The sequence below is a fragment of the Oryctolagus cuniculus genome, chromosome 8 (genome assembly GCF_964237555.1).
Source record: "Oryctolagus cuniculus chromosome 8, mOryCun1.1, whole genome shotgun sequence".
NCBI lineage: Eukaryota > Metazoa > Chordata > Mammalia > Lagomorpha > Leporidae > Oryctolagus > Oryctolagus cuniculus.
The window spans coordinates 80,013,179-80,039,717 of NC_091439.1; the positions used below are offsets into that span (position 1 = coordinate 80,013,179).

Consider the following 26,539-nt stretch of genomic DNA (forward strand, 5'->3'; position numbering starts at 1 on the left):
AGGATATTATCATTACCTGGTAGGTTTCTATACCAAATTAATGATGTTTCTCTGGAATTTTAGGGTTGAAATAAAAAGAGAGGTTTCCCTTTTAGAATTCAAGAGGTCTAGAAATCAGTTATAGTAACTTCAATGTGGATTTGTTAACTAAAATTATTGATGAAAAAAATTTTAATAGCAGTAAAATACTATGAAAATATTAGAAAAATGAGTCATCTGTATTTAATTTATGTGCACACATATTAACTTCCATGCAAATACTAACCATTCTTGCCTGATACTTTCAGATTTGAAATTATACTACTGTTTATTGACAAGATGACTAAATTACCATTCAATTAATTTATAATGAATATAAACTTAGGCAAAGTGAAAGAGATATATAATTAAATTTCTGCTTCTTGTAAAGGCATCTGTCATTACTTTACGGAATGAGGGACATTTCCATTGATTGCTTTGTCATATTATCATCTCAGCTTCAGATCACATCTGTTATTCTATATGTTAAATAGCAGTCCTGGTGATGCTAATAGCATGACTGTAGAGAACAATACATGAACAGAATTTGATTTCATAGGACTGCAAAAATGCAAACGGACAATGAACATAAACATGTAAATATATCAGCAATGAATCTCTTTCCTCTCAGCTCTGAAATCTGAGGACACTTTTATTTTCAATGACACTAAAAATAACAAAGGAACAACCTACTAGGGAATCTACAAATGCATTTCAAATGTCATCATGTATACACAGAAGAAATGAATGTCCCCATGAGGTGCATTTTAGGGCTTATTATATTGAAACACAATGTCATGATAAAACATCGTTCTCATTAAGGAAGGAAATGTACTCAAAGAAGTTACTGGTTTCAGTGCTTTTTAAACTTAATTCACCAATAGGACAAAATTTGGCCTTTGTTAATTCTTTTCAGCAATAGCACTCTAAAATGGCTTTTAACTCTTTTTAGAAGTTAAAGAATTTTAACAGCTTGCTAGTTGAGTTCAACAGAAAGTAAGTTGTAGCATCCACCCTGACTCAGAAAGCAAAACTGCCTAATTCTTTATGGGTTACTTGATCTCTCTTCTGATAGTCACCTAGACTAATGCTTATATATTCATTTGTTCAACATCCAGTAAATTGAACACTTACTATCATCATCAAGGACGAATCTGATAGGTCTGAAAATAAACAAACAATCAAAAGAAAAAAAGAAACAATTCCAGCTCTAAAGGTTTAGTGTCCCCTGAACTAAAGCACATTATTAACTATGAAGTGACAAAATAGTGTACTCACAGTTTATTTAGGCAACCTTCAACTTGTTTCTCTATTATGAAAAAGCACTTAGAAATTGAACTAAGAACTGAAATATCCAGTAATTTCTTTTGTACTCTGTAGCCTGTTATCTCAGTTTTTCTCTAATCAAGTTACATGAACTAGTCATTCACATTGTTCAAACGAGAACTGAAGGTCAACTTAAAATTAACAAATTTGTTTCCCTGCCATTCAGTCCTTATATGTGCATGATGAGGATGAGCTTTATTCTGAGAATCATGGCATTGAATGGGTTCTTGGAAGTACAGATAATTTTCCAGCTGCATATGAGATACCCACTGCTAGGATATAAGCAATAACACACCCCGCTTATCATCCTTTTACCACCAATACTGAGGAAAGCTTCAATTCCATTTTGGGATAACTTCGGCTAATTCACATTCAATTAAAATTTGCCTTTCTGAAAAGTTTCTACTTGAGTATCCTGGCTTTGTCTACTGAAGACTCCAGCAAACATACACACCCACACCCCACACTTGGACACACACCCTAAACTATCTTGAAAAGTGAGCAGGTTCCCAAGTACACGCAGGCCTACCTTCACGGTGCTAACGAGCTGTCCATCAATATAGAGGGTGGCAGTGCTATTTTTCAGCATGCCTTTGCTCATCACCAGAACCAGATGATGCCACTGTCCCTCAACAATAAGCTCTCCACATCGAAAGCGAGCACAGCATGGGAGAATCTCATAAAAAGAAGATTCTTCACTAAAATCATCAACTGAAATAAAGGGAGAAAATGTAAAAAAAATTTGCCAGTATTATACCTAGTCTGACAGTTATTCACATCTAGATCAGCCTGTTTGACTACATGTTAAAATAAATAAGATGAAGAAGAAAGTAAAGATAACCTATCTTCATCTAATAATAACCTCATTTGCGGTAAGAAGAAAACCCTAGCATATGTTATTGCTATCTTCTACATAAGATATATATATTTATAATCAAGTGAAGTTGTGATATCCAATTAAGTAAAAAATTGACAACAGAATAAGCTACAGTAAATTAAAAAAGACAAATGGACACCAAAGCCAAAAATAAACAAGTGGGCCTACAAACAGAAAAGCTTCTGCACAGTAAAGGGAATAATCAACAGACACTATGGATTGAGAGAAAATATTTGCAAAACACAGATCTGATAAGAGGTCAATCTACAAAATACATAAGGAAGTTGAACAACTCAACAGTAAATAATAATCTGATTGAAAAATGTACTAAGTACTTGAGTAGTCATTTCTCCATATAAAACACATATGCCAAACACTGACAGATATATGAAAAGATGGTCAACGTTACTAAGGAAATACAAACCAAAACCATAATGAGATGTCACCTCACACTTATCAGGATGGCTATTATCAAAAAACAAAAAAACAAGCATTGGTAAGGATGTAGAAAAATTGGAACCTTCATACACTGATGGTGATAAGGCTAAATGGCAGTAAATTGAAAACAGAACTACCATATGAGCCAGAAATGCCACTTCTAGGGGCTGGTGCTGTGGCACAGAGGATAAAGCCATTGCCTGCAGTGCTGGCATCCCATATGGGCACAAGTTCGAGTTCTGACTATTCCACTTCCAATCCAGCTCTCTTCTATGGCCTGGGAAAGCAGTAGAAGATGGCCCAAGTTCTTGAGCCCCTACATCCATGTGGGAGACCTGGAAGAAGCTGCTGGCTCTTGGCTTCAGATTGATGCAGCTCTAGCCATTGTGGCCATTATAGGGGTGAACCAGTGGATGGAAGACCTTTCTCTCTCTCTCTCTCTCTCTCTGCCTCTCTGTAACTTTGCCTTTCAAATAAATAAGTAAATCTTTTTAAAAAAGAAAAAAAAGGAATACCACTTCTGGATACTTAGTCAAAAGGATCAAAATCAGGATCTTGAAGAGATATTTGCCCTTTTATCAATAGATGGATGGATAAAAAAATGTAGCATACATATACAATAGAACACTATTCAGCCTTAAAAAGTAAGGAAATTATGACAACTTGGATCAACCTGGAGTACATTATGCTAAGTGAAACAAGTCAGACATAGAATAATAAATACTGCATGATTCTACTTAAGTGAGTTATCCAAAAATAGCCAAATTCATAGAAACAAAGAATAGAATGGTGGCTGCCAAGGGTTTGAGTAAATGGGGAGTAATTAATTAACCACCACACATTTTGGTCAAGCAAGATGAATAAACTCTAGGGATCTGTTTATGACATTGTGCCTAAAGTGAATAACAATGTATTGTAACTTTCTGACATTTATTTGATGATAGCATTGGTTAGAAAAACAGCTGAAAAAAAAAAAAACCCTAAAGTTTATTCTTGCTATATGCTAGATTCAGTGACATGAAGGAGAAATTATCTGTTACTAGTTTGTGGTTGTATTCCCCAGAACCTTTGGTGACAACAGCTGGTAGTTAGGAAATGATTCATGGTATGGGATAGTTATTTGTTGCTCCAAGTTCCTGGTTCACAGGCAACTGTGTACCATATACATGAAAATACTCTGATTTGTTAACATCCGTAATCATTTTTTAACTCCAATTTGGCTTCTATCTGCTACTCAGTGTGTTGCCAGACTATGCTAAGAAATAATAAGCTCATATTAATTTAATTTCAATGCTAAGCTATTTAAAATAATTTATCTTGTCCAAGTATTCAAAAAGGGGAAGAATAGCAGGAGAAAGCCAGACGTTAAAAGCTCACTTGAGGAGTCAGTGTTGTGACAGTGGGTGGAGGCTCCTCCTGGGATACAGGCATCCCATATGGGAGCCACTTTGTGTCCTGGCTGCTCCACTTTGATCCAGCTCACTGCTAACGGCCTGGAAGCAGCACAAGATGGCCCAAGTGTTTGCCACCCATGTGGGTGACCTGGAAGAAGCTCCTGGCTTTGGCCTGGCCCAGCCCAGGCTGTTGTAACCATCTGGAGAGTGAATCAGCAGATACAAGATCTCTCTTTCTGTCTCCCTCTCTCTCTAACTACTTCAAATAAGTAAATAAATCTAAAAACAAAAAAACAACAACAACAAAAAACCAAAACTCATTTGAAAGAAAAAAATTCCAGCAGTGGGCATTTGGCATAAAGGTTAAGACACCTATGTCCCTACCATGATACCTGGGTTCCATACCTGGTTCTGGCTTCCTCTAACGCAGACCCCAGGAGGAAGCAGTGATGGCTCAAGTGAGTGAGTTTCCACCCTCCATGAGGGAGACCTGGACTGAACTGAATTTCTGTCTCCTAGCTTCAGTCCCAGCAGGGGTGACTGTGGGAATGTGGGGAGTGAACCAGTAGATTAACGCTTTCTCTACAAATAGATGTGTTTGTCTGACTCTTGAATAAATAAATACAAATTTTAAAAATAAAAGTAAAAAATAATTTTAAAAATCAAAGAGCTAATCTGTAAACATGTAACTCATAGCAAATCCACTATTTTTAATACAAGTACATAGATAAAAATATACTAAAAGTAAATTTTATATTTATGTGAGGAAGGAACTACAATATTAATTTCTATTTTATAATCTTAGATTATCTATACATACTGAAAATGGCAAGATTATATTTAGAATTGTGAGGGTAAAGACATTTGTTCATCTTTAAAGTAAGCTATTCAGCTGTGAGTAGAAAATTACTAACAACTAGTTAGCATAAAGTTGTAAGTGGCTAGCTAGCTTACAAACTTACAAACCACAAAGTACAAGGACTTGGAGAGTCCTGTGCTGAGTAAACAGAATGTTAGGGATAGTTAACTTAGCAAAATGAAAACAGATGGAGATAATAGAACTGAGGTGACATCCAGGAAGATTGTAACCCTGTAGCACTCAGCCTGTGAGGAGCCAAGGGAGGGACAGCATGCTAGGAAATAAATTGTTTGCTGTAACAGCACCAGGTGTGCCTGCCTACCAGATACTTGATCTTGTAAGATCATTAATAAAGTCTTGTTTTTGTTGCATCTCCCAACTCCAAGTCTATCCTTTGAGTGGAGAGGTGAGGATATGTCTCACAGAACGACAATTAAAAATGGACATCTGTTGATGAGTTAATACTACTAAACTGGCAAAATCTATTCCATAAGATAAATTAATATAGGAAAGAACTGAATAAATCATGCTGGACATACAAGTCTTAAAAAGGTCTAGAATTATAACCAAGGAATGGAAAAGGAAAATACAAACATCTAGGGGAGTCCTGAAACTTTCCCCTCTTTGGTCCCTTGTTAGTACATTATAAATCTTCTTGAGGACTGTGGAAAATATTACTCATAAAACTTTCATGAGAGTTTTGCTTTCCTGCTTAGGTTTGAACTGAAATATTTTATTTTTTTAAAGATTTATTTATTTATTTGAAGGTCAGAGATACAGAGAGAGAGAAGGAGACGCAGAGGTCTTCCATCTTCTGGTTCACTCCCCAACTGGCCGCAACCGCCGGAGCTGGGCCAATCCAAAGCCAAGAGCCAGGAGCTTCTTCCAGGTCTCTCACGTCTCCCACATGGGTGCAGGGGCCCAAGGACTTGGGCCATCTTCTCCTCGAACCAGCGCCCATATGGGATGCTGGCACTGCAGGTGGTGGCTTCATCCGCTACTACACCACAGCACCGGTCCCTGAGATATTTTAAGTATTGAGTGACTTTCAGAATATCTTAATCAGGCAAGTGGTTTTTGACAACTCGTAGTTTCCTAGGCACCTTAACAGGTTAATACTGTTGGCTGGATGGATCCTGGAAGGACTAATTGTATTTTTTTTTTTTTTTTTTTTTGGACAGGCAGAGTTAGACAGTGAGAGAGAGAGAGACAGAGAGAAAGGTCTTCCTTTTTTTTTTTTTTCTGTTGGTTCACCCCCCCAAATGGCCGCTACGGCCGGCGGGCTGCGCTGATCCGAAGCCAGGAGCCAGGTGCTTCTTCCTGGTCTCCCATGTGGGTGTAGGGCCCAGGCACTTGGGCCATCCTCCACTGCCTGCCTGGGCCACAGCAGAGAGCTGGACTGGAAGAGGAGCAACCGGGACAGAACCGGCACCCCAACTGGGACTAGAACCCGGGGTGCCGGCGCCGCAGGCGGAGGATTAGCCTAGTGAGCTGCACACCAGCCAGGACTAATGTATTTTACTGTAACTCCTAATCATATGAGGGACCTTTAGCAAGTTTGTGGAAAATGTATATTATGTTCAACCACATGTGAACTACAGCAGTCTTACAAATTACATTTAGTGAAAATGACATAGAGATAGAAAATGTTTTCTTTTGGGCCAGCACTGTAGCATAGCAGGTTAAGGCCCTGCTTATGGTGCCAGCATGCCGATATGAGTGCTGGTTGAAGTCCTGGCTGTTTCACTTATAATCCAGCTCTCTGCAAATGTGCCTGGGAAAGCAGCAGAGGATGGCCAAGTTCTTGGGCCCCTGTTACCAACATGGAAGACTGAGATGGTATTCCTGGCTCCTGGCTTAGGCTTGTTTCAGTCACAATGCTGTGCCACAGGACTTAACCCATTGTGTTGCGATGCTGGCTTCAATGTTTCTTTTCATTTATACAAATATATATGCATGCCTAATACAATGATAGGCATTGTTTTATGTGGCAGAGAGGCCAGGGTTATAAACAGAATAATCTTGTTAGTGGAGGCTTATAATTCTAGTGGGGCAGACAAAGACAAAACTCAGACTTAAAATCTGTGGAGTTCAGATAAAAGATACAGAATGCTAAACAAGTGCTATCACGGTGGACATAGAACATCAGGGAAGATTCAAGAAACACTAAGGAAGCATCATACAATACGACTTGGCAGAATGAGTGTTATTTTCAAGGTCTGCTTGGGCTAACAGGTAGTGGCGGTGTCATTCACCACAACAGGAAAATGGAAGGGGATGCAGGTTTTATAAGGAAGAAATGTTAGAATCTAAGATGTTTATAAGAAGATCATTCGTATGAAGATGTCTAACATGCAGGTGGAAATAAAAATACTAATCTTGGGACAAGGGCAACTGAAATTTTTGATTTCATGGTCCCTGGGAATAGATATCAAACTTACATAAACTGGTAGCTTCTTCCCCCCTGAAAAGCAGGTTTTACTGCAAAGCCCAAAGGTACAATCCTGGAGGATACTAATTTTGATGGGAAAAGGGAAGAGAAAGCTATTGAAGGAAATGGTGACAGGGAGGTAAAAGAATTAATGAAAGAATAAGAGTAGGTACTCTAGACTACAAGATTGGAAAGTGTTTTTTTTATTTATGTATTTGAAAGGTAGAGTTACACAAACACACATACACACACACACACACAGAGAGAGAGAGAGAGAGAGAAAGAGAGAGAGAGATCTCCCACCCACTAGTTTACTCCCCAAATGGCCATAACAGCCATGGCTGGGCCAAACCAAAGCTAGGAGCTTCTGCCATGTGGGTGGCAGGGGCCTAAGTATTTGGGCCATCTTTTGCTGCTTTCCAAGGCACATTAGCAGGGAGCTGGAATGGAAGTGAAGTAGCTGGAAGTTGAACTGGTGTCCATATGGGATGCCAGTGCTGCAGGCAGCAGCCTAATCCAGCAACACCAGCCCCAAGATTGGAGAGTTTTGATTGGGAAGAAATCAAGAGAACCAAATGTCACTGAGGAGTAAATTATAACAAGATTTCTAACTATATTGATGCTGAGCTAGGTATGGGGCACCATGAGAAATATTAAGCCAAGAAATTTTAAAATCAAAATGAAAAGCTGATTTATATTCAATATTTACTGAGTACCAACCACATGTGAATACACATATAATATCCACTTACTTAGTTAAAAGGACAAACCTAGATTATTTTAGGAAGGAAGCACATTTATATATGCATGTTTCTATTCAGAGAAAAGAAAATTGTATGAATTGAGATTTATATTTTCTGTTATTTATATCATTTAAGAAGATCTTCATGAATGTCCCAAGTTTGAACTCCTATTGTATGGCAGTGTGAGGTATGGCATGTGGTAGGAAATCAGGGCTATGAAATGCTATGTCTTACAGTTGTAAAGGTAAGTGATGGCTAAAATAATTGAAATGTTATTGTGTCTAGCGCAGTGTGGCCCATATGGTAGGCAGGTGCTCAGTGAATAGTAATTAGTTAAGCAGAATTCACAGTCAATGTTAATCCTTATAAAAATATATCAAACAAGCAACCTGCTTTCCCAGTAAAAGCTGTGATTTCTTGGCAAGTAAGCATGAATACTTATTAGGCCTCTCTCTTTACTGCTCTCTGAGTCTCTTTTGAATGTGTCTTAAAATTCAGTATTTAAGATTTCAAACACATGTAACCTGTTCTATACTATAATAATTTATAATGGAAAAGAACTATCCTTTGGACCTTAAAAAAATCATTACAATGATGTTTTCATACCTATAGAATCAGAAGAAGATAACAAAATAGACAAATACTGACCGTAATTTTGGAGTAGTTCCTCTTTAGTGGAAACAATCAGAGATCGGTCTTTTGCTGATAGGACTATGGCAAGGCACACATAATGCTGCTCAGAAGAATTTGCTCGGCGCACAACAGTAAGAAGTCTGACAGGGTGGTTATTTGGAGGAGAACTAAAATGTTCAATACAAAACCAGCTGGAGTAGCTTAAGCCAGAGGGAGGAGGGAAGAATCTTTCACCTGAAGTGAAAACAGGAAAAGAACAATGGAAGAGTTTGTGTTGTCATAGTTATACTAAGAAAGAGGCCAACAAAAGTATATGAACTCTAAATAAAATATATAATTCACTAAAAATAGCAAAAAGAAAGTAGTATTTACCGGAACCAACGCCACTGACCACAGCCCCATCGGTGAGGCCTGTTGCGACAGCATTATTTGTAGGGGCATTGTGAGGGGCCAGACTGGGCAGAAACAGACAGCTGTCCAAGGAAAGACAACACACGTATTAGAGGTCAACCGTTGCAGAACACTGTGCACCCACCACAGTGAAACAGGCTGTGAGCACACAATGGGGACTAGAAATGAAAGATTACAAAATCTGTCTGGATGCTGGAAGAGCCTCTCCTTTAAATCATGTGGGAGCATCACAAGATATACTTTAAAAATCTTCTACAGTACCGTTTTCATACGGAAATTTAAAACTTAGGATATAAGTTGCATTTGGTAAGATGTACACATGTCTAACCCTAAGCAAGAGGGTAGAACAATGTCATCCAAACCAAGATATTTCTTTTGGAGGTAAGCATCAATTAAGTCACTGCTTCAGATGCCTGTATCCCATATTGGAGTGCCTGGTTTGAGTCCTGGCTTCCAGTCCGGTTTTTTATTACTGCACAGGCTGGGAGGCAGATGATGGCTCCAAGTTCTTGGGTCCCCATCACCCATCACCCATGTGGGACATATAGTTGGAGTTCAGGGCTCCTGGATTCAGTGCGCCCTAGCCCTGGCTTTTGCAGCCATTTGGGGAATCAGTTAGTGGATGAAAGATCTCTGCCTCTGCCTTTCAAATAAAATTCTTTAAAAAGTTGATTCTTTGGGGCCAGTGCTCTGGTGTAGTGAGTAAAGCCACCACCTGCAGTTCTGGCATCCCATATGTGCGTCAGTTTGAGTCCCGGCTGCTCAAATTCTGATCCAGCTCTGCTATAGCCTGGGAAAGCAGTGGAAGATGGCCTAAGTCCTTGGGCCCCTGCACCCATGTGGGAGACCTGGCAGAAGCTCCTGGCTCCTCGCTCTGGATCAGCACAGCTCTGGTCATTGTAGCCAACTGGGGAGTGAACCAGCAGATGGAAGACCTCTCTCTCTCTCTCTCTCTCTGTGTGTGTAACTCTGACTTTTGAATAAATAAATAAATCTTTAAAAAGATTTATTATTTATTAAGTATATTTATTATTTATTTATTAAGTATATTTATTATTTATTAAGTATATTGTATCAAAATGTTTACTCATAAATCAATGAGCTTATTTATTTATTTATTTTTGTTGTTGTTGCAGGCATTTCCATAACAGTTAAAATGTCAACATGCCATAAAGAGTACTTGGGTTCAAGTCCTGGCTTTGGCTCCTCATCCCACTTTCCTGTTAATGCAGACCCTGGGAAGCAGTGATGATGGCTCAGCTGGGTCCATCACCCACACAGGAAACCTGGATTGAGTTCTCAGCTCCTGGTTTTGGCCTGGCCCATCTCCAGTCATTGCAGGCATCTGGGGAGTGAATCAGCCAACAGGAGCTTGCTTTCTCTGTTTATATGTCTCACTCTCTGTCCCTCTGCCTCTCAAATAAGTACATAAATAAATTTAAAAGATAAGTTTCTTATACTCCTTTCTAGTCACTCTCTGCTATTACTACTTTCTATTTCCAAACATTTTTAAAAACTGCATTTGATAAAGCAGAGTGACAATCAAAGAGGGAGGAAGAGGAGGGTGGGGGTGGGGTTGGGAGGAGTGCAAGCACTATCTTCCATCTGCTGACTGACTCCCCAAAAGCCCACAACAGCCAGGGCTGGGCAGGGCCAATGTCAGGAGCCAGGAGCTCCATCTGCAGCTTCCATGTGGGTGGCGGGAACCCAAATAATAGGGCCGTCATCTGCTGCCTCCCTGGCGCATTTAGTAGGAAGTTAGATGGGTGGTGGAAGCAAACACTTTATCATGGGATGTGAGTGTCACCAGTGGTAGCTTAATGCACCCGCCACAGTGCTTGCACCCGAAACATGTTTTAATCTACTTTCTGATCATGACCCAGGACAGTATTTTTAAAATAAAAGTTACAGATTTAGGCCAACCAATCAGGATCCCACAAACAGCTATTATACACCAAAGTTATCTATTTCTGTATATGTCAGGGCTGCTGGGCTTTGTCAACTATCCTGAATTCCCCATGGATTCCTCACTGCTGTTTCTGCCATTACAGCTTAAATAATTTACTCATTTGAAGTGGCAGTCACTGAACATTTTTAATGCAGAAGATTTTCTACTAGAAATTTAAGGGACAGGATGATGACAAAATACAAAGAACTTTTAGTCTGCATATTATCTATATATTTATATGTCAGGGGTTGGCACACTATTTCAGGAAAGGGTCTGATCACATATATTTCACATCAGGGGCCGGCGCTGTGGTATAGCGGGTTAAAGACCTGGCCTGAAGTGCCAGCATCCCATATGGGTGTGGGTTCTAGTCCCGGCTGCTCCTCTTCTGATCCAGGTCTCTGCTATGGCCTGGGAAAGCAGTAGAAGATGGCCCAAGTTCTTGGGCCCCTGCACCTATGTGGAAGACCCAGAAGAGGCTCCTGGCTACTGGCTTCAGATTAGCGCAGCTGCGGCTGTTGTGGCCATCTGGGGAGTGAACCAGCAGATGGAAGACCTCTCTCTCTGTCTCTACTTCTCTCTGTAACTCTTTCAAATAAATAAAATAAATCTTTAAAAAAACAAACATATTGCTTCTCGGCCTTTAGGCTAAGATCAAATGTAAAAAAACAAACAACAACAAAAAACACAAATATTTCACATTTTGTGAACCAAGTGGTTTCTTTTTTTTTTTTTTTTAAGATTTATTTATTTTATTTATTTGAAAGGCAGAGTTACACAGAGAGAAGAAGAGACAGAGAATTTTCCACCTGCTGGTTCACTCCCCAGATGGTGGCGATGATTGGGGTTGGGCCAGGCCTAAGCCAGGAGCCAAGCAGCTTCTTTCAGGTTTCCCACCTTGGTGCAGCGGCCCAAGCACTTGGGCCATCTTCCACTGCTTTTTCAGGTGCATTAGCAAAAAGCTTGGGCAGAAGTGGAGCATGGGCCAGTGTTGTGGCGTAGCGGGTAAAGCTGCCACCTGCAGTGCCAGCATCCCATATGGGCTCAAGTTCGTGTCCCAGCTGCTCCACCTCCAATCCAACTCTCTGCTATGGCCTGGGAAAGCAGTAGAAGATGGCCCAAGTCCTTGGGCCACTGCACTCGCGTGGGAGACCTGGAAGAATCTCCTGGCTCCTGGCTTCAGAACAATGCAGTCTGGCTGTTGTGGCCATTTGGGGAGTGAACCAGTGGATGGAAGCCTCCCCCACCCCCCCGTGTAACTCTGACCTTCAAATAAATAAATCTTTAAAAAAATAAATAAATAAACTTGAAGGCCTTAAAAAAATAGAAATGGAGCAGCCAGGTCTCGAACTGGCACCCATATGAGATGCTGGCATCACAGGCAGCGGCTTTACCTACTATGCCACAACACCAGCCCCAAACCAGGCACTTTCTATCATGGCTACTCAACCCTGCCATGCTAGCATGAAAGCAGCCATAGAAAATACATACGAGAATACAAATGAGTGAGGCTATTCTGACAAAATTCCAGTTACCAAAAAAATTACATATGTACAGCAATTTTACTAACAAAAACAGACTTGGTTCATGGGTCTTAGATTGCTGACTCCATATCTAATCACTTTATTTAGTATAATAAATAATTAAAAATAATTAAGTATGGAAATCTTAAATAGCATGCTTAAAAAACCTCAATAATTTGAAAACTCATAGCATAGTATATAGTATAATAAATTTTAAACCAAGTGTATTTAAAACCAAAGATCGGTTTGGAAAGGCAAACATAAAGCATGAAAATAATAGAATAAGACTTGGCTACCTTGAAAATTTCTTACCCAAAACCTTCAAGGGAAGTGTCAAATTCAACAAAGGCTGGAGTAACTGATGAGCCATGAAGTCTGATGTCATGAGGGGTTGTCATGGAGACCAGACACTTCACCCTGGTCAAGGGTACCGTACTTCCTTCTGCAGATTTGACCAAGCTCTTGCTGATCCGGTAATGGTTATCTTCATGTAAGCTAAAGACATTATCAGAACCCAGGCCTTCTAGAGATGTGACCATACTACCTGTAAGTCAAAGAAAGTCTATTGGGAAAAATATTGTGTAGAAATTTAAAATAACACTATAAAGCTGATTTATCCTAAAATGTCATTTGTTTTGTAAACAATAACATACTGAGGCTATTATCCAGTTTTAATATATTTTGTGGGTTTTTTTTTAAAAGATTTATTTATTTATTTGAAAGAGTTACAGAGAAAGTGGGAGATGGAGAGGGAGAGGAGGAGAGAGAGACAGAGACAGACAGACAGACACAGACACAGACACACACACACACACACAGAGAATCTTCTTTCTGCTGGTCCATTCCCCACCCTCAATGGCCGCAAAAGCCAGTGCTGAACAGACTGATGCCAGCAGCCAGAGCTTAATTCGGGTCTCCAACATCAGTGGCAAGGGCCCAAACTTGGGCCATCTTCCAATGCTTTTCCCAGGCCATTAGCAGGGAGCTGGATCAGAAGTGTTGGTCCTTTATGTTCACTTTTAAACTCATATAGCATGTGTTTCCTTTTTCCTTAATGCTTAAGTAACATGCATATTACACAGAAATGTTGGAAACTAGAGTATAAAAAAGGAATAAAAATCATCCATTGCTACCATCTAAGCAAGCCTCTGTTACAATGTAACTTGACTATACCATAAATCTCAGTTAATGGTTTATAAACCAACTTATACTTTTATTAAAAAAAAACTAATTTTTACTCTTTTGCTTTTAAAAGAAAGTCAAGGGGCCAGCACTGTGGCATAGCAGGCTAAGCCCCCACCTGACGCACTGGCATCCCATAGGGATGCCAGTTCATGTCCCAGCTGCTCCTCTTCTGATTCAGCTCTCTGCTATGGTTTGGGAAGGCAGCAGAAGATGGCCCAAATGCTTAGGCCCCTGCACCCACATGGGAGACCCTGAGAAGTTCCTAGCTCCTGGTTTCAGATTAACTCAGCTCTGGCCTTTGCGGCCATTTGGAGAGTGAACCAACAGATGGAAGACCTCTCTCTCTTGTCTCTTCCTCTGTCTGTCTGTAACTCTCTCTCTCTCAAATAAATAAATAAAATCTTAAAAAAAAAAACAAGTCAAATATTCTAGAATAATTGAAACAGAAACAGATTTTTCTTATGAAAAATATCAGAAATAAATAGCAGACATTTGCTTTCCTTATTTTCTCCCCATTTTTAGTTCTTTCCTTACAATTAGCAGAATTAAATATGTGATCATATGAAGTACTTGTGTTTAAGGATTCCTATATGTATATAAATGGTAACAATCTCATAAATGACAAATTTTAAACAAATTTCCAAGAACATATTACAAATGTAATGCAGAAAATATTTCCTCTCAAGATGAACCACATGACTGCATGTAACTGTTTTCCTCTTAAATGTGATGGAGAGTCATGTAACCATAAACATATTTCAATACTCTCTTTGGGAAAGGAGTTACTTTTTGTCTCCATTATTAGCAAAGGATATCATAACTCCGTTCTAAAGAACTACGTAAAGAGGAGGGCAACTGGCCTAGTGATTAAGCTCCCACTCAGGACACCTTCATCCCGTATCTGACAAGCCTCAGTTTTCTGATCATGTACAGCCTGGGAAATGGTAGGTGGGTTCCTGTCACCAACATGACAGACGCTAACATAAAGATCTGGCTTCTAGTTGCAGGCTGGCCCAGCCCTGGCCACTGTGGTATCTGGAAGTGAATCAGTAGACAGGAGCTCTCTCTGTCTTTTCAAGTAAAATAAATAAATGGATGAATTTTAAAAAGAATATCTTGTTAAAAAGATATAATATCAATAGCTGGGGCTGAGGCTGTGGCGCAGTGGGTTAACGCCCTGGCCTGAAGTGCTGGCATCCCATATGGGCACAGGTTCTAGTCCTGGCTGCTCCTTTTCCAATTCAGCTCTCTGCCATGGCCTGCGAAAGCAGTGGAAGATGGCCCAAGTCTTGGGCCCCTGTACCCATGTGGGAGACCCAGAGGAAGCTCCTGGATCCTGGCTTCAGATTGGCGCAGCTCCAGCCATTGTGGCCAACTGGGGAGTGAACCAGTGGATGAAAGACCTCTCTCTCGCTCTCTCTGTCTGCCTCTCCTCTCTCTGTGTAATTCTGACTTTCGAATAAATAAATAAATCTTTAAAAAAATAATAGCCAAAAAATGATACATCAAGGAACAGTGTATCAATTCCTGGAACCCTTTTTATTTTATTTTATTTTTTATAAAAAGCTTTTATTTACGTCAACGATTTCCCCTCCATCCCAACTGTCCCAGGTTCCTCAGTCAATCTGATCTTGTGCTTCAAGGTAATAAACAATGAACCTTTCTTTCTCTTTTCTTCCACAAACTTCTTGAAATAATATTTATTTTCCACAGGATTTTCATTTACAAAACAAACCAAAAAAGTGAGCTTCAAAAGTCCACTTACTTCTCATCTCTGGTTCATAACTCAGGGAACTTGGCTTGTGAACCCTGTACTGTTTTAGAAGTTTTTTGTCCCAGGCACCACAATTTAAAGGACTTGCCAAACGTAAAAATTCCCTAGGAAAAGACAAAGCAAATTTATTCCCTGATTAAGAATATTATATAACACCAATCACACAACAAATGGGATTTAATGAATTATAAGAGCCTGATTAAAATACAAAAGAAAGTTATTATAAGAGACAATATACAATGCTAATTCTATAATCATTACATACCTATGTATCTACTGCACAGTTTTCAAAATTCATTTTTCAGAAGTTAATAAAAACAATGAAGAAGTACGCTAAGTCCAACATGTCTAAGATTAAATCCATCATGTTATACTCAAAGCTACAGCTTAGTTCTGCATCTCACTGGAATGTGCTTTAATTCTTCTTTTGACTTTCCACTTTCAGGAAAATCTCCAAATCCTGCTGATTTTACTCCCTAGAAACATCTTGAATCTGCCGTCTTCCTTCATTTCTGCTGCTACTACCCAGACCATACTATTTTCCTTTTCTTGAAACGTGGATTCTAGATCTGGATCTTATGACTCCAGTCTTGTTCCACTCAATCCATTCTCCACTACACTCAATATCTCCCCAAATAAAAATCTACTCACTGTCACTGGGACTATGGCTGTCCTGTTGTGACAGCTGGAAACTCCCCCAAAGAACTGCTTGAAGTACCACTTGGCAGGTAATTGAGGATGACTTCTACTTTACTATCCAGCTTCACTGCCCCAATTTTCCCCCCAGTCACAAATTCTACTGGAGGCATACTTCTTCTGACTCCCTACAAATGTTCTGCTCCTTCCCTACCCTAGACCACCATATTTGTGTGTCTCATTGGTGAAGAACATTCTTTCCCCCACTTCTCACCTGGTTAACTCCCTTCTATACTTTCTTTATTAACTGTTATTTCCTCCACAAAACCTCCTCTGAGTTTTTCTCCTGAGACAACCAGGATAAACTGTCCCTATACAAACGGCCCAACATTGCTGTTATAGAACTCAATACACAGTATTTTGATGTTCTGCTTATCTGACAGTTTTCTTTACCAGATTACACTTTTGTAAGAGCAGGAAGGTTCCTTTTTTTGGTTCATTAATATTTCCCTAGTAATAGGACATGGCAGGGGTTCCAAAAATAACTAAAGTCTTCTAGATCAGGAAGTAACTGTCTTGGATAAGAAATATCCCATAGCTGTATAACAGGTGCAGGGGTGGTAACTTCCAATGTCCCATAGCACAGTAGAACAATATGGTTGACAATAACTAATTGAGTATTTCAAAACAGCTGACAGAGAGTATTTTGAATGTTCCCAACACAAAGAAAAGATAAATGTCTGAGATGGTAGAAATACCAGTTACCCTCACCCAGTACATTGCATAACGGTATTGGGATGTCACACTATATCCCATAAATGTATATAACGTGTCAATTTAAAAAGTACGTTAAAAAAGTAACAAGAATAATTTATGGAATCTTTATAAAATTAGCAGCTTCTATTCTTTTTGAAAACACTGAAAAGTGTACAGAATATTGTGAAAGGCTAGAACATGAAATTGGTGGTGTATTTGTGCTACAGTGTGAACCACAAAGATATAATGAATTGTCCAGGAGTTACTTGTAATAGGATTCAGAATATCCTGTCATTTATGACATCACATTAAAAAAAAAAAAAGACTATTTCTCCGAATTTCCAAGAGTCAGGTACCCTTAGCCAGTTATTCAAGTAAAATGTTATATACAATCAGTTTATAATTCATGGCTTATAAGTAGCAAAGTACTTGTATCATTGCTTGATTTTTTTTCTTAAGAATTCACTCAATGTAAAAACTGAACATATCCAAATAGTTGACTTTCGCTACTTACTCTACTTCATTATGTGAAAAAGTTATCTGGTAAAATACTGGTATTAGGTATGAAATAGTCATTTTCCCCTTCTCTCTGCTCTTAGTGTAGCAGATTACTATAAAAGATCAAGGAAAAATCTCAGTTCCATGTGCAAGGTTTAGGACTCTGAATATAGCCATAAGATAGTGGATAAAGCAGAGATAATATTACTAAGGCATGCTGTCTGATATAACACTATTTGACAAATGTCTACCACATTTCCTAAACAATGCAGAACAACTACTATTTACATGGCATTGTGTTATATGAGGTATTAGAAGTAAGCCAGAGAAGATTTCAAGTATCTGGAAAGATACATGGAGATTACATGCAAACATCATGCCATTTAAAATCCAGAACTTGATCATCAACAGATTTTAGTGTTTGTTGGGGATCCTAAAACCAATCCCCGAAAGCTAACGAGGGTAGGCTACACTCTAACAGCAGATGAAAAAAAAAATCTAATAAAGAGAGCTGCTTATATTCTCCAAATGACAAGACACATGAATGTAGTTATTTTTAAGGAGGAACAAGAAGATTTATACATTAAATTGTTGGGCTAGGTAATTTCAAGGAAAATACAGAAAAAAATGCTTCAAAATAGCAACACACAGCACTGCTGCTCTTATTTAAAAGTATCTATTTGAATGACTCACAAATTGTGGTACATCCATACCATGCACTATTCTCAGAAATGCATAGGAGTGAACTACTGATACACATAACAGCTTGTATGCATTGAAATAGCATTATGGTAAGTAAAAAAAGCCTGTCTCAAAAGGTCACATACTGGGGCAGGCATTTGGCACAGTAAAGTTGCTGTCTGTGATGCCTGCATGTCATATTAGGGTGCCTGAGTTCAAGTCCCAGCTCTGCTTCCAATTCAAGCTTCCTGTAATGTGTACCCTAGGAGACAGTGTTGGGTCACTGCCACCCACATGGGAGTCCTGGATTGAGTTATGGGCATTTGAGGAATGTACCAACAGATGAATGATTTCTCTCTCTCTGCCTTCCATATAAAAATCATATTTTTCTAAAAAAGGTGCATACTGCATGATTTCACTTATGTAACACTCTGAAAATGACAAAATTAGGGAAATGGGAAAGAGACTAGTGGTTTCCAAGGGTTAGGGGACAATAAAAGGGTGGCACTAGGGATATGCATATGGATATCTGCATATGCCATACAGTAACAGAGAATCTTACCAACATGAATCCTTGGTTTTGTTACTGTATTATAGCTACAAAGGATGTAACTACTTTTACTACTGGGTAACAGGGACAAGAAGCCTCTCCAGTCCATCTCTACAACTTGGGATTCTATAGCTCTTTTGAAATAAAAATTTAAAAAGTGTTTCTTAAAACAGTTTCTACATAGGAAAAGTTCTTACATATAAGATAGATATAAACCATACAGATATTAAACCTGATCTTACTTAAACCATAAAGACTATAGGAATTGTCACTACCAACTGTGGTTTATTTGAACATGAAAATGAGAACTCACTGACCTCAGCACCATGGGCTCCAGGGCCTGAGAGGCTAATCGTTCAAACATCCGCTGGAGGGGTGGATGCAGGGAGTGGTCCTCATCAGCCAAGGCAGCACTGCACCTCTGCAGCAGCCGTGCATGAAGACCAGCTTCACACATGACTTGCTGGTTTCTTTCTGTGTGCACCAGCGATTGTAAAATATTTGCCACAGCAAGCTGAAGGTCCAAAGCATGCTAAAGCAACAAAGAAATCCACGCTACCAAGGCACTCTTAAGTGAAACAAAGGCGACAGCTCTTTCCACACAAAGCATACCTTTCGATATGTACTTGCATGTTCATTTATATGCCTCAAAATACATTCAGATAAATTAAGTAACTGGCTTAGAGTGATACAGCAATTCCAGAACAGGACTTGGCAAAAATTTCCCATTTTAATTTTGCTAGAAGCATATCCAGCTGGATTCTATTTTCTTACAAGTTTTTTTGTATTGCATGACTATGTAACTAGCATAGCTCTATTTTTATAGAAATAGTGGGTGTCAAGCCTTTTTCATGGTGGGTAGATAACTAGTTTAAAGAAAGCCCTATTGTTTACATTTTGTGACACTTCAGACCTAAGAAGTCATTCAACATTTTAACAAAAATAGTTACCCAACTCCAATTCAAACCAGATAAAATAGCCTCAATGTATTACCTTCAGTCATTTTTCTATATTATTTGCAATTTCCACTGCTGGACAGATTTACAAGCAGAAACAGAATAATTTTAGCATCAGAAGCAACCATTTTTGTTGCATCTATAAAAAGCGAAATTTTATTCAAAACATTTTTTCACCATTCATTATGAAAGATAAGGCTTAAATGGAAAAATCCTATTTCTTTCCCTTTATCAACTTTAGTGGGTGTTACTGAACAGTTTGTATCACTTTCTTTGCCCAGCCCCCTTGTTTATACCATCACTTACACACACACACACACACACACACACGTCCTTTCACAGCTAGGATGGGAAGGAACTAAAATATCCACACTCACCTCTGGCTGTGTCACAGACCCAACGGAGGCAAGGAGGTCCAGCATAGCAAGCATGGCACCAGGGTGGATGATGACAGCATCAGATGTCTGGAGGGATGAAGCTGTCACATGTAGTTTCAGGTCACCCACATTTTTAGCAGGGCAAACAGGGGGAGTTGAAACAGAATGATATGCATGCCTATGAAGAAGAAGAAAGAAGGGTAATTTAGTATTTAATTTCAATTCCATTCTGGGTTCAGTTTCTTCATCTTCTGTTACTTTCATTCACTGATAAGCAAAACGCCTTGCAATTCATGGATGGGTTACCAAACATTTTAAGGATGAGATATAAAAAAAGCAATATACGATCAAACTCTTATTGACTCACATATAGGCAACTTAACTATCAACCTTCCTTGGCCCTTATCTGTCTTTACTATTTTGTCTTTGGTTTATTTCATGAAAGAATGGTCCAGAAGATGCAAAGAATAGGTGGAATCACACTGATTGAAAGCTCTAGAAAAATGAGTCAGTTATGAAATGAGGGATCAAGTTAAATCCCACAACAAAGATTGCTTTCTATTGAAATTACCTAAATGTTTTTTTCAAAGATGTATTTATTTATTTATTTGAAAGCCAGAGCTACAGAGAGGCAGAGGCAGAGAAAGAGAGAGGTCTTCCGTCCACTGGTTCCCTCCCCAAATGGCCACAACGGCTGGAGCTGAGCTGATCTGAAGCCAGGAGCCAAGAGTTTCCTCCGGTCTCCACACAGGCACAGGGGCCCAAGGACTTGGGCCATCTTCCACTGCTTCCCCAGGCTATAGCAGAGAGCTGCATCAGCAGTGGAGCAGTTGGGACTCGATTCGATGCCCATATGGGATGCTGGCACTGGAGGTGGCGGCTTCACCCGCTATGCCACAGCGCCAGCCCCTACTATGCATTTTTAATTTTTAAATATTTATTTATTTGAAATGTAAAGAGAGACAGAGGCAGAGAGACAGAGATACATCCACTGGTTCACTTCCCAAGTGCCAGCAATTTCCAGGGCTGTACCAGGCTGAAGCCAGGAACCACGAACTCCACCTGGCCTTTTGAATGGGTGACGGGAATTCAAGTTGAGCCATCATCTGCTGCCTGCCAGGCACAGGCACATTTTTTTTTTTTTTTTTTTTTTTTTTTTTGCAAGAAGCTGAATGAGAGGTGGGGTATCTTGGACCTGAATCAGGCACTCTGATTGGATGCAGGAGTCCCAAGGGTGGCTTAACTCACTGCCCACAATACCTACCCCTACTTATGAGTTTTTAAATGTTTCTTAACCCACAGGTAACACAATCAAGAACTAATGAGATCAAAGTGTGGTCTTGAGTCAGGGTTGGCTCAGAGGCTTGGCTACTCAAGAATAAGTATATTAAGCATCATGGAAACTGCCTTCCTTTAGTTTATTTGGCACTATATTCACTACCACTGAAAATATTCATCACTATTTTTAAGAACTTAGAAGGCATATTTTATGCAGTTTCTGTGAGTCAGAAAGCTGAGCCATGTCCTGAGTGTACACATCTTCTCATCAATTACCTCTACTTCTGTTTCATTCTATTCGTCTACAATTCATGAATTTTGCACATTTGCATCTTGGCTTCAGCCTATGGGAGCTCTTTGTCCCAGCGCGTGGGTCTCAGCATGATTTGTCTAATGCTGAGTTCCGCCACTGACAGCACTGCAGTTTCAGCTCCGGGACAAGAGCAGCTTGGGAAACAGATGCTTTACGTCAGTGATTTAGCAGCAAAGAATTGGCACTGCCAAATCTTCAAAAAACGTACCATTCTCTTTTCAACAGACATTCTAGGAAATCATTTGGCTTTGCTTATAATAAGCACATGAGCTCTCCTAGTTCGTTTAAAAGTTAGCATTTCCTCCACATTCATGTTCTCATGCCCTGTATTTTCCTATTTTACACTCAGAAATAATTGAATTATAAATTTAGTAATAAATTTCAAAATGCTGATTAACCAATAGATATTCTCCTCCTATGTTCTTTCTTTTATTCTTGAAAATATCCTGAAGAATCTAGAAAAAATATTCATAATTCTTATATAGAGTAACAAGAACTCCAAACAATGAATTCAGAAATTTCATAAAGTGCTTTTATTATGCATAAAACACAACTCAATTTAGGGAAGAACATAGATCCTAACTGTATATTTTAATTACAGGCCTTCCAAAATTATTTCTGAATTTGCAGATTTCATTCAGGTTTGAATTTTAATTATGGATATAGCCAAAAGAAACTTCCGTCTTTCCTAATACATAATTATTGCAGTAGTAAGCTTTTAAATTTTTCATATAGAAAGCTATATTCTGATAAAGAATTACATTCATTGTATTCAAACCAGAAAATTGTTCTAAAAATGTTGAAATCTAAAATATTAACTAAAACTAGGTGTATTACAACAGATGTTACATGACATTAATTCTTATTAAGTCAGTGAGGTGTCATCACTGATATTTACACTTTTTAAGTTTAAAGATTATAGTAAGCTTATTAAATTGTTAATTTCAAAGCAAGACTTTACCACTGCAATGAGGATAAAGTGACAATTCAAACTTTATTTATATTTTTTCACTTTGTAATCACCTTTAAAAGTTATAGCAATGATTTTTAACATTTTATCCTAAATTCTCACATATTTAAGACACAGCTACATCTTTGGGGACTATTTAGTCAGATATTTATATTCTGAATCTTCTTTGCTTTAATTATCATCAAGTGAGTATACAGAGGCACTGAGTATTTTCTACCACGTTGGTGTGACAATTAATACCTGCCACCTGTTTCTCACTGCAGATACATGCTGTAGAGCTTTGATTATTGTTTTACCTCTAACTCCACTTGAATGTTGTTCAGCTTTAATTCTGTTCTATTACTCTGTTTGAATAACAAACAATGAAAAAGGTCACGAGTTTTACCTTTCCAAATATGATGCTGGCTATTTTTCCCCCCAGTTCTTAAAATAACTAAAGAACCCCCAGGATTTTACATGTTAGACAAATATCACAAGCCCAAAACCTCTTTACTATCTCAATGTTCCACAAGCCACAAAACACAGTACATCATTGGTTTCTCCTTTTGCCAACAAAATCAGCATGTTTTGCCACAAGAAAAAGATGCCCAAAGCTGATGTAATTTGAGAGGTTCTAGAATTAGTGTGACTAAAATTCCAGTTTCAAAAGTTGTATATTTGAATTTCTGAAGTAAAAACACTATATTCTTTACCAGTTTATGATTCTTATTACTGAGAAAAATGTATGTATCCTGATTAGAATGGAAACATGGAACTTTCCACATTGATATTAGTGACATCATCAGGACCAGGACTTCCTGCCCTTGGGGTAACGTCAACTGTAAGACTGCAGAGAACTCAGATGGATTAGGACTCACTCAGCTAGCTGTGCTGATTCGCCAACAGCTTTCCTTTAAGGAAAAAAAGACCTGATGTTTTCACATGTGGCTGCGCTGAAAACAGGTTTTATTTAAGGTCATAAATACCTCTTTATGCAAAGGAAGAAAATGCTGTTTGCCAAATTACCAGTTAAATAAATAGTAAGATCTGATGGATTTTTTATTTAAATGTATTACTTTAACATGTGAATTTCTACTTTGTGGTTTTGGGTTAATACATTAAAAAGGATTAAATGTTTTTAAACACAGTAATTTTTATATCTAAAAATTACCATTTATGGTATGACTACCATATTTTAAAACTGTGATTTTTAGGAATTTAAACTAGTAATTAAAATGACTACTTAACATTCATAGTTCTTTGGGATTATAAGCACACATGTTATTTTCAAACATAAATATCTTTTATCTTATTCACTTTAGCAACAAAAATACAGGTCAACTCAAATTTACCTAGTTTATGGTTTCTTGAATTAAAAACAGTTCTTGAAAAAAATACTATTTAAGCACAAATATATCGAACAATCCTGAATTCACTTAAGACTACTCTAAACTATATTCCCAACAGATACTTCTTTAAAGATAAAAGATTTACTTATTTATTTGAATCGCAGAGGTATGGCGGGGGTGGGGGAAGAGAAAGAGGAAGAGAAAGAGAAAGAGAGAGAAAGAGAGAGAGAGAGAGAGAAAATAATCTTCCACCTGCTGGTTCACTCCCCAGATGGCCAAAATGGGCAGCGCAGGGCCAGGCCAAGGCCAGGAGCCAGGAGCCAGGAGCTTCATCTGGATTTCCCATGTAGGTGACAGGGGCCCAAGCACTTGGGCATCTGCTGCTTTCCCAAGTCAATGGCAGGGAGTTGTATTGGAAATGGAGCAGGCGGGACTCGAATCAGCACCCACTTAGGATGCCAGTGTCACAGGCTGCGGTTTAACCCGCTACAACACAATGTTGGTCCCCTAATGGATGTTTCTACTGAAATATGTTGAAACATAGAATCTTTAATATTTTTGACACATTGACTCCAACTATATACAGTTTTCAAATCTGAACAATAAGATTAAAATAAAAATATAGCAGAACCTCAGGATTCATTTTTTCCAAAAGCCAAAATGGAAGAATATTTACATAAGACTTAAGAAATTTATTGGTTATGAGGAAAACAGGGGAAGGAAGGAAGAGTATTTGATGCCAGCTCCACGGACTATGATCACTGTAAGTGCAGGCTGCAAATGGAATCTTAAATGGATCTTAACTGTGCTTTTATCCACCAACTGTGGTTTTTGTTTAAATTCATAAGCTGTAGATAAGAGGTAGACTAGATTAGCTTAGACATTTTACAGAACAGATGAAAGTAAAAACTGGAGTTGGGTTTTCATTCACTTTTTCAAAGTTAGTCTTAACAAGTCTCCATAAAAGCATAGTATTTCAACTAGTTAAACCTCATTGAGCAAATATACATTTCCTTCCAATGTTGTGAAGTTCATTTTGGAGAAACTGTTAAAAATCAAGGAATGATTCCAACAACAGTAAGATAAAAAGAAAAAGTGGAAAAGTACTCAAAGAGGAACCTAAGTCTTCATTTCTAACTTATTTTTAATAAAAGATATGCATGCTTTAAGAACAAAATATGTATAGTTTTGCCTAAATAATAGATGACAAAATTCTGTTTTTCATAGCATAAATATATTTAACTCTTATAAATATGCAAAAGAGAAACTGAGAATTTTAAAACCTTTAAATAAATAGCCAAAAAAGGTGAAGTTATGAAACACAATCACCACATTAACATGTAAGTATACACAGGAAAAAAAAAAACCATACAAATAAAGATTGACTTCTCTTATAAGATCAGTACCTTTTCCTGGACAAAGCTGGTGTACCCCAAGGAGAGGGGAGAGAAGACTCACTTGTCAGGCAAGGAGGTATCTGTTCTGCACGACTACAGACAACAAAACAGACAGGGTGGTTTAGAGAGGTTAAAAGAAGAGAACACCAAGTTGGCAGTTGGTTAGTTTCACAAGAAATGCTGGTAAAAGTTTTATAAGGAACATCCTCCATGTCCAGCAGGAACAGGGAACAAGACTACAACACATGCACTGAATGAAACAGAAAAGCATGCTTAAGGCAGATGCTTACTCTATTAATGTTAACATTCAACACATTTGTTAAACAGAGTGCTGTAAGCCCTGCTTTTGACAAAGCATACTAAAACTGAGGTCTACTAACCAAGATATGTAGAATACAAAGGAAAAGAGGCTGAATTCAAATATGAGAACAAATTTACATAGCTTATTCCAAAAACACTGTAATAATCAATTTACCTGAGATAATATGAGGGTATGTCAAAAAGCTCCTGGAAAGTTTAATTAAAAGATAAATTTATTTTGGTATCCCAGGTTTTGAAATGTATGTATATAAGGGGTCTTTAAAAAGTTATACAAAATGAGTATTATTTAAAAGAAAGCATGGATTTCAAAACTTTTTTACACCAAAATAAACATTTTAATTCCATTTTTCCCACAGGCTTTTTGAAGTACCTTTGAAAATATGCATTTTATTTTCAAAATTGGAAACAGTTTTTCTTATAGTACCTGGATTTTCAAATCCAAAGAGTACTAAAATATATTAAGAAGGAAGGACTATTTCATTCTCAGTAGGTATTCCATTGTAAAGGACACAAAACCTATTTGAAGCTCCATCCCATAGTTAGTTGGTCTATGAGTATTTATGAATATGCAAATAATTCATTTATTTTATGAAATAAAACTATGGTAACAGTTAAAGTGATAATGCTTGGGATTCATAAATCAGTAGCATAATCATGATTATCTTATTTTCAAAATGATAAATGAAATCACAGTTGGGGCGCTAATTTGGGTAAAGTGGCTTTCCAATGAGGTCCCTGGGAACCCTGGGGTTTTTCCCAATACAGAGCCTGTCTCCATAAGTTATAATTGTTTGTTTATGTGCATATATATCAGCTAATGGGTGACAAGGACCAAGCCAATTTCATACAGAGCTAAATCCTCATCTAGCACATTGTAAGTTTTCAATAAAAACTTATTTGCTGGAGGAATGATTCTAA

General features: G+C 38.2%; 1 protein-coding gene across 15 annotated transcripts in view; it reads right to left on the reverse strand.

Annotated features, from left to right (window-relative positions):
- The window catches only part of WDFY3 (WD repeat and FYVE domain containing 3), a 310,521-nt gene that overhangs the window by 108,450 nt on the left and 175,532 nt on the right, over nt 1-26,539 (reverse strand). For 12 of the 15 annotated variants that reach the window (XM_070047898.1, XM_070047894.1, XM_070047899.1 and 9 more), the window contains 8 exons: nt 25,310-25,393; nt 20,015-20,192; nt 18,999-19,213; nt 15,552-15,664; nt 12,914-13,145; nt 9,092-9,192; nt 8,735-8,953; nt 1,874-2,055 (listed from right to left, as the gene is read on the reverse strand). In XM_070047898.1, the coding sequence (XP_069903999.1) occupies nt 1,874-2,055; nt 8,735-8,953; nt 9,092-9,192; nt 12,914-13,145; nt 15,552-15,664; nt 18,999-19,213; nt 20,015-20,192; nt 25,310-25,393 (1,324 nt within the window). The remainder of the gene's footprint in view (nt 1-1,873; nt 2,056-8,734; nt 8,954-9,091; nt 9,193-12,913; nt 13,146-15,551; nt 15,665-18,998; nt 19,214-20,014; nt 20,193-25,309; nt 25,394-26,539) is intronic. The other 3 variants (XM_070047893.1, XM_070047892.1, XM_051820176.2) reach the window with 1 other exon arrangement.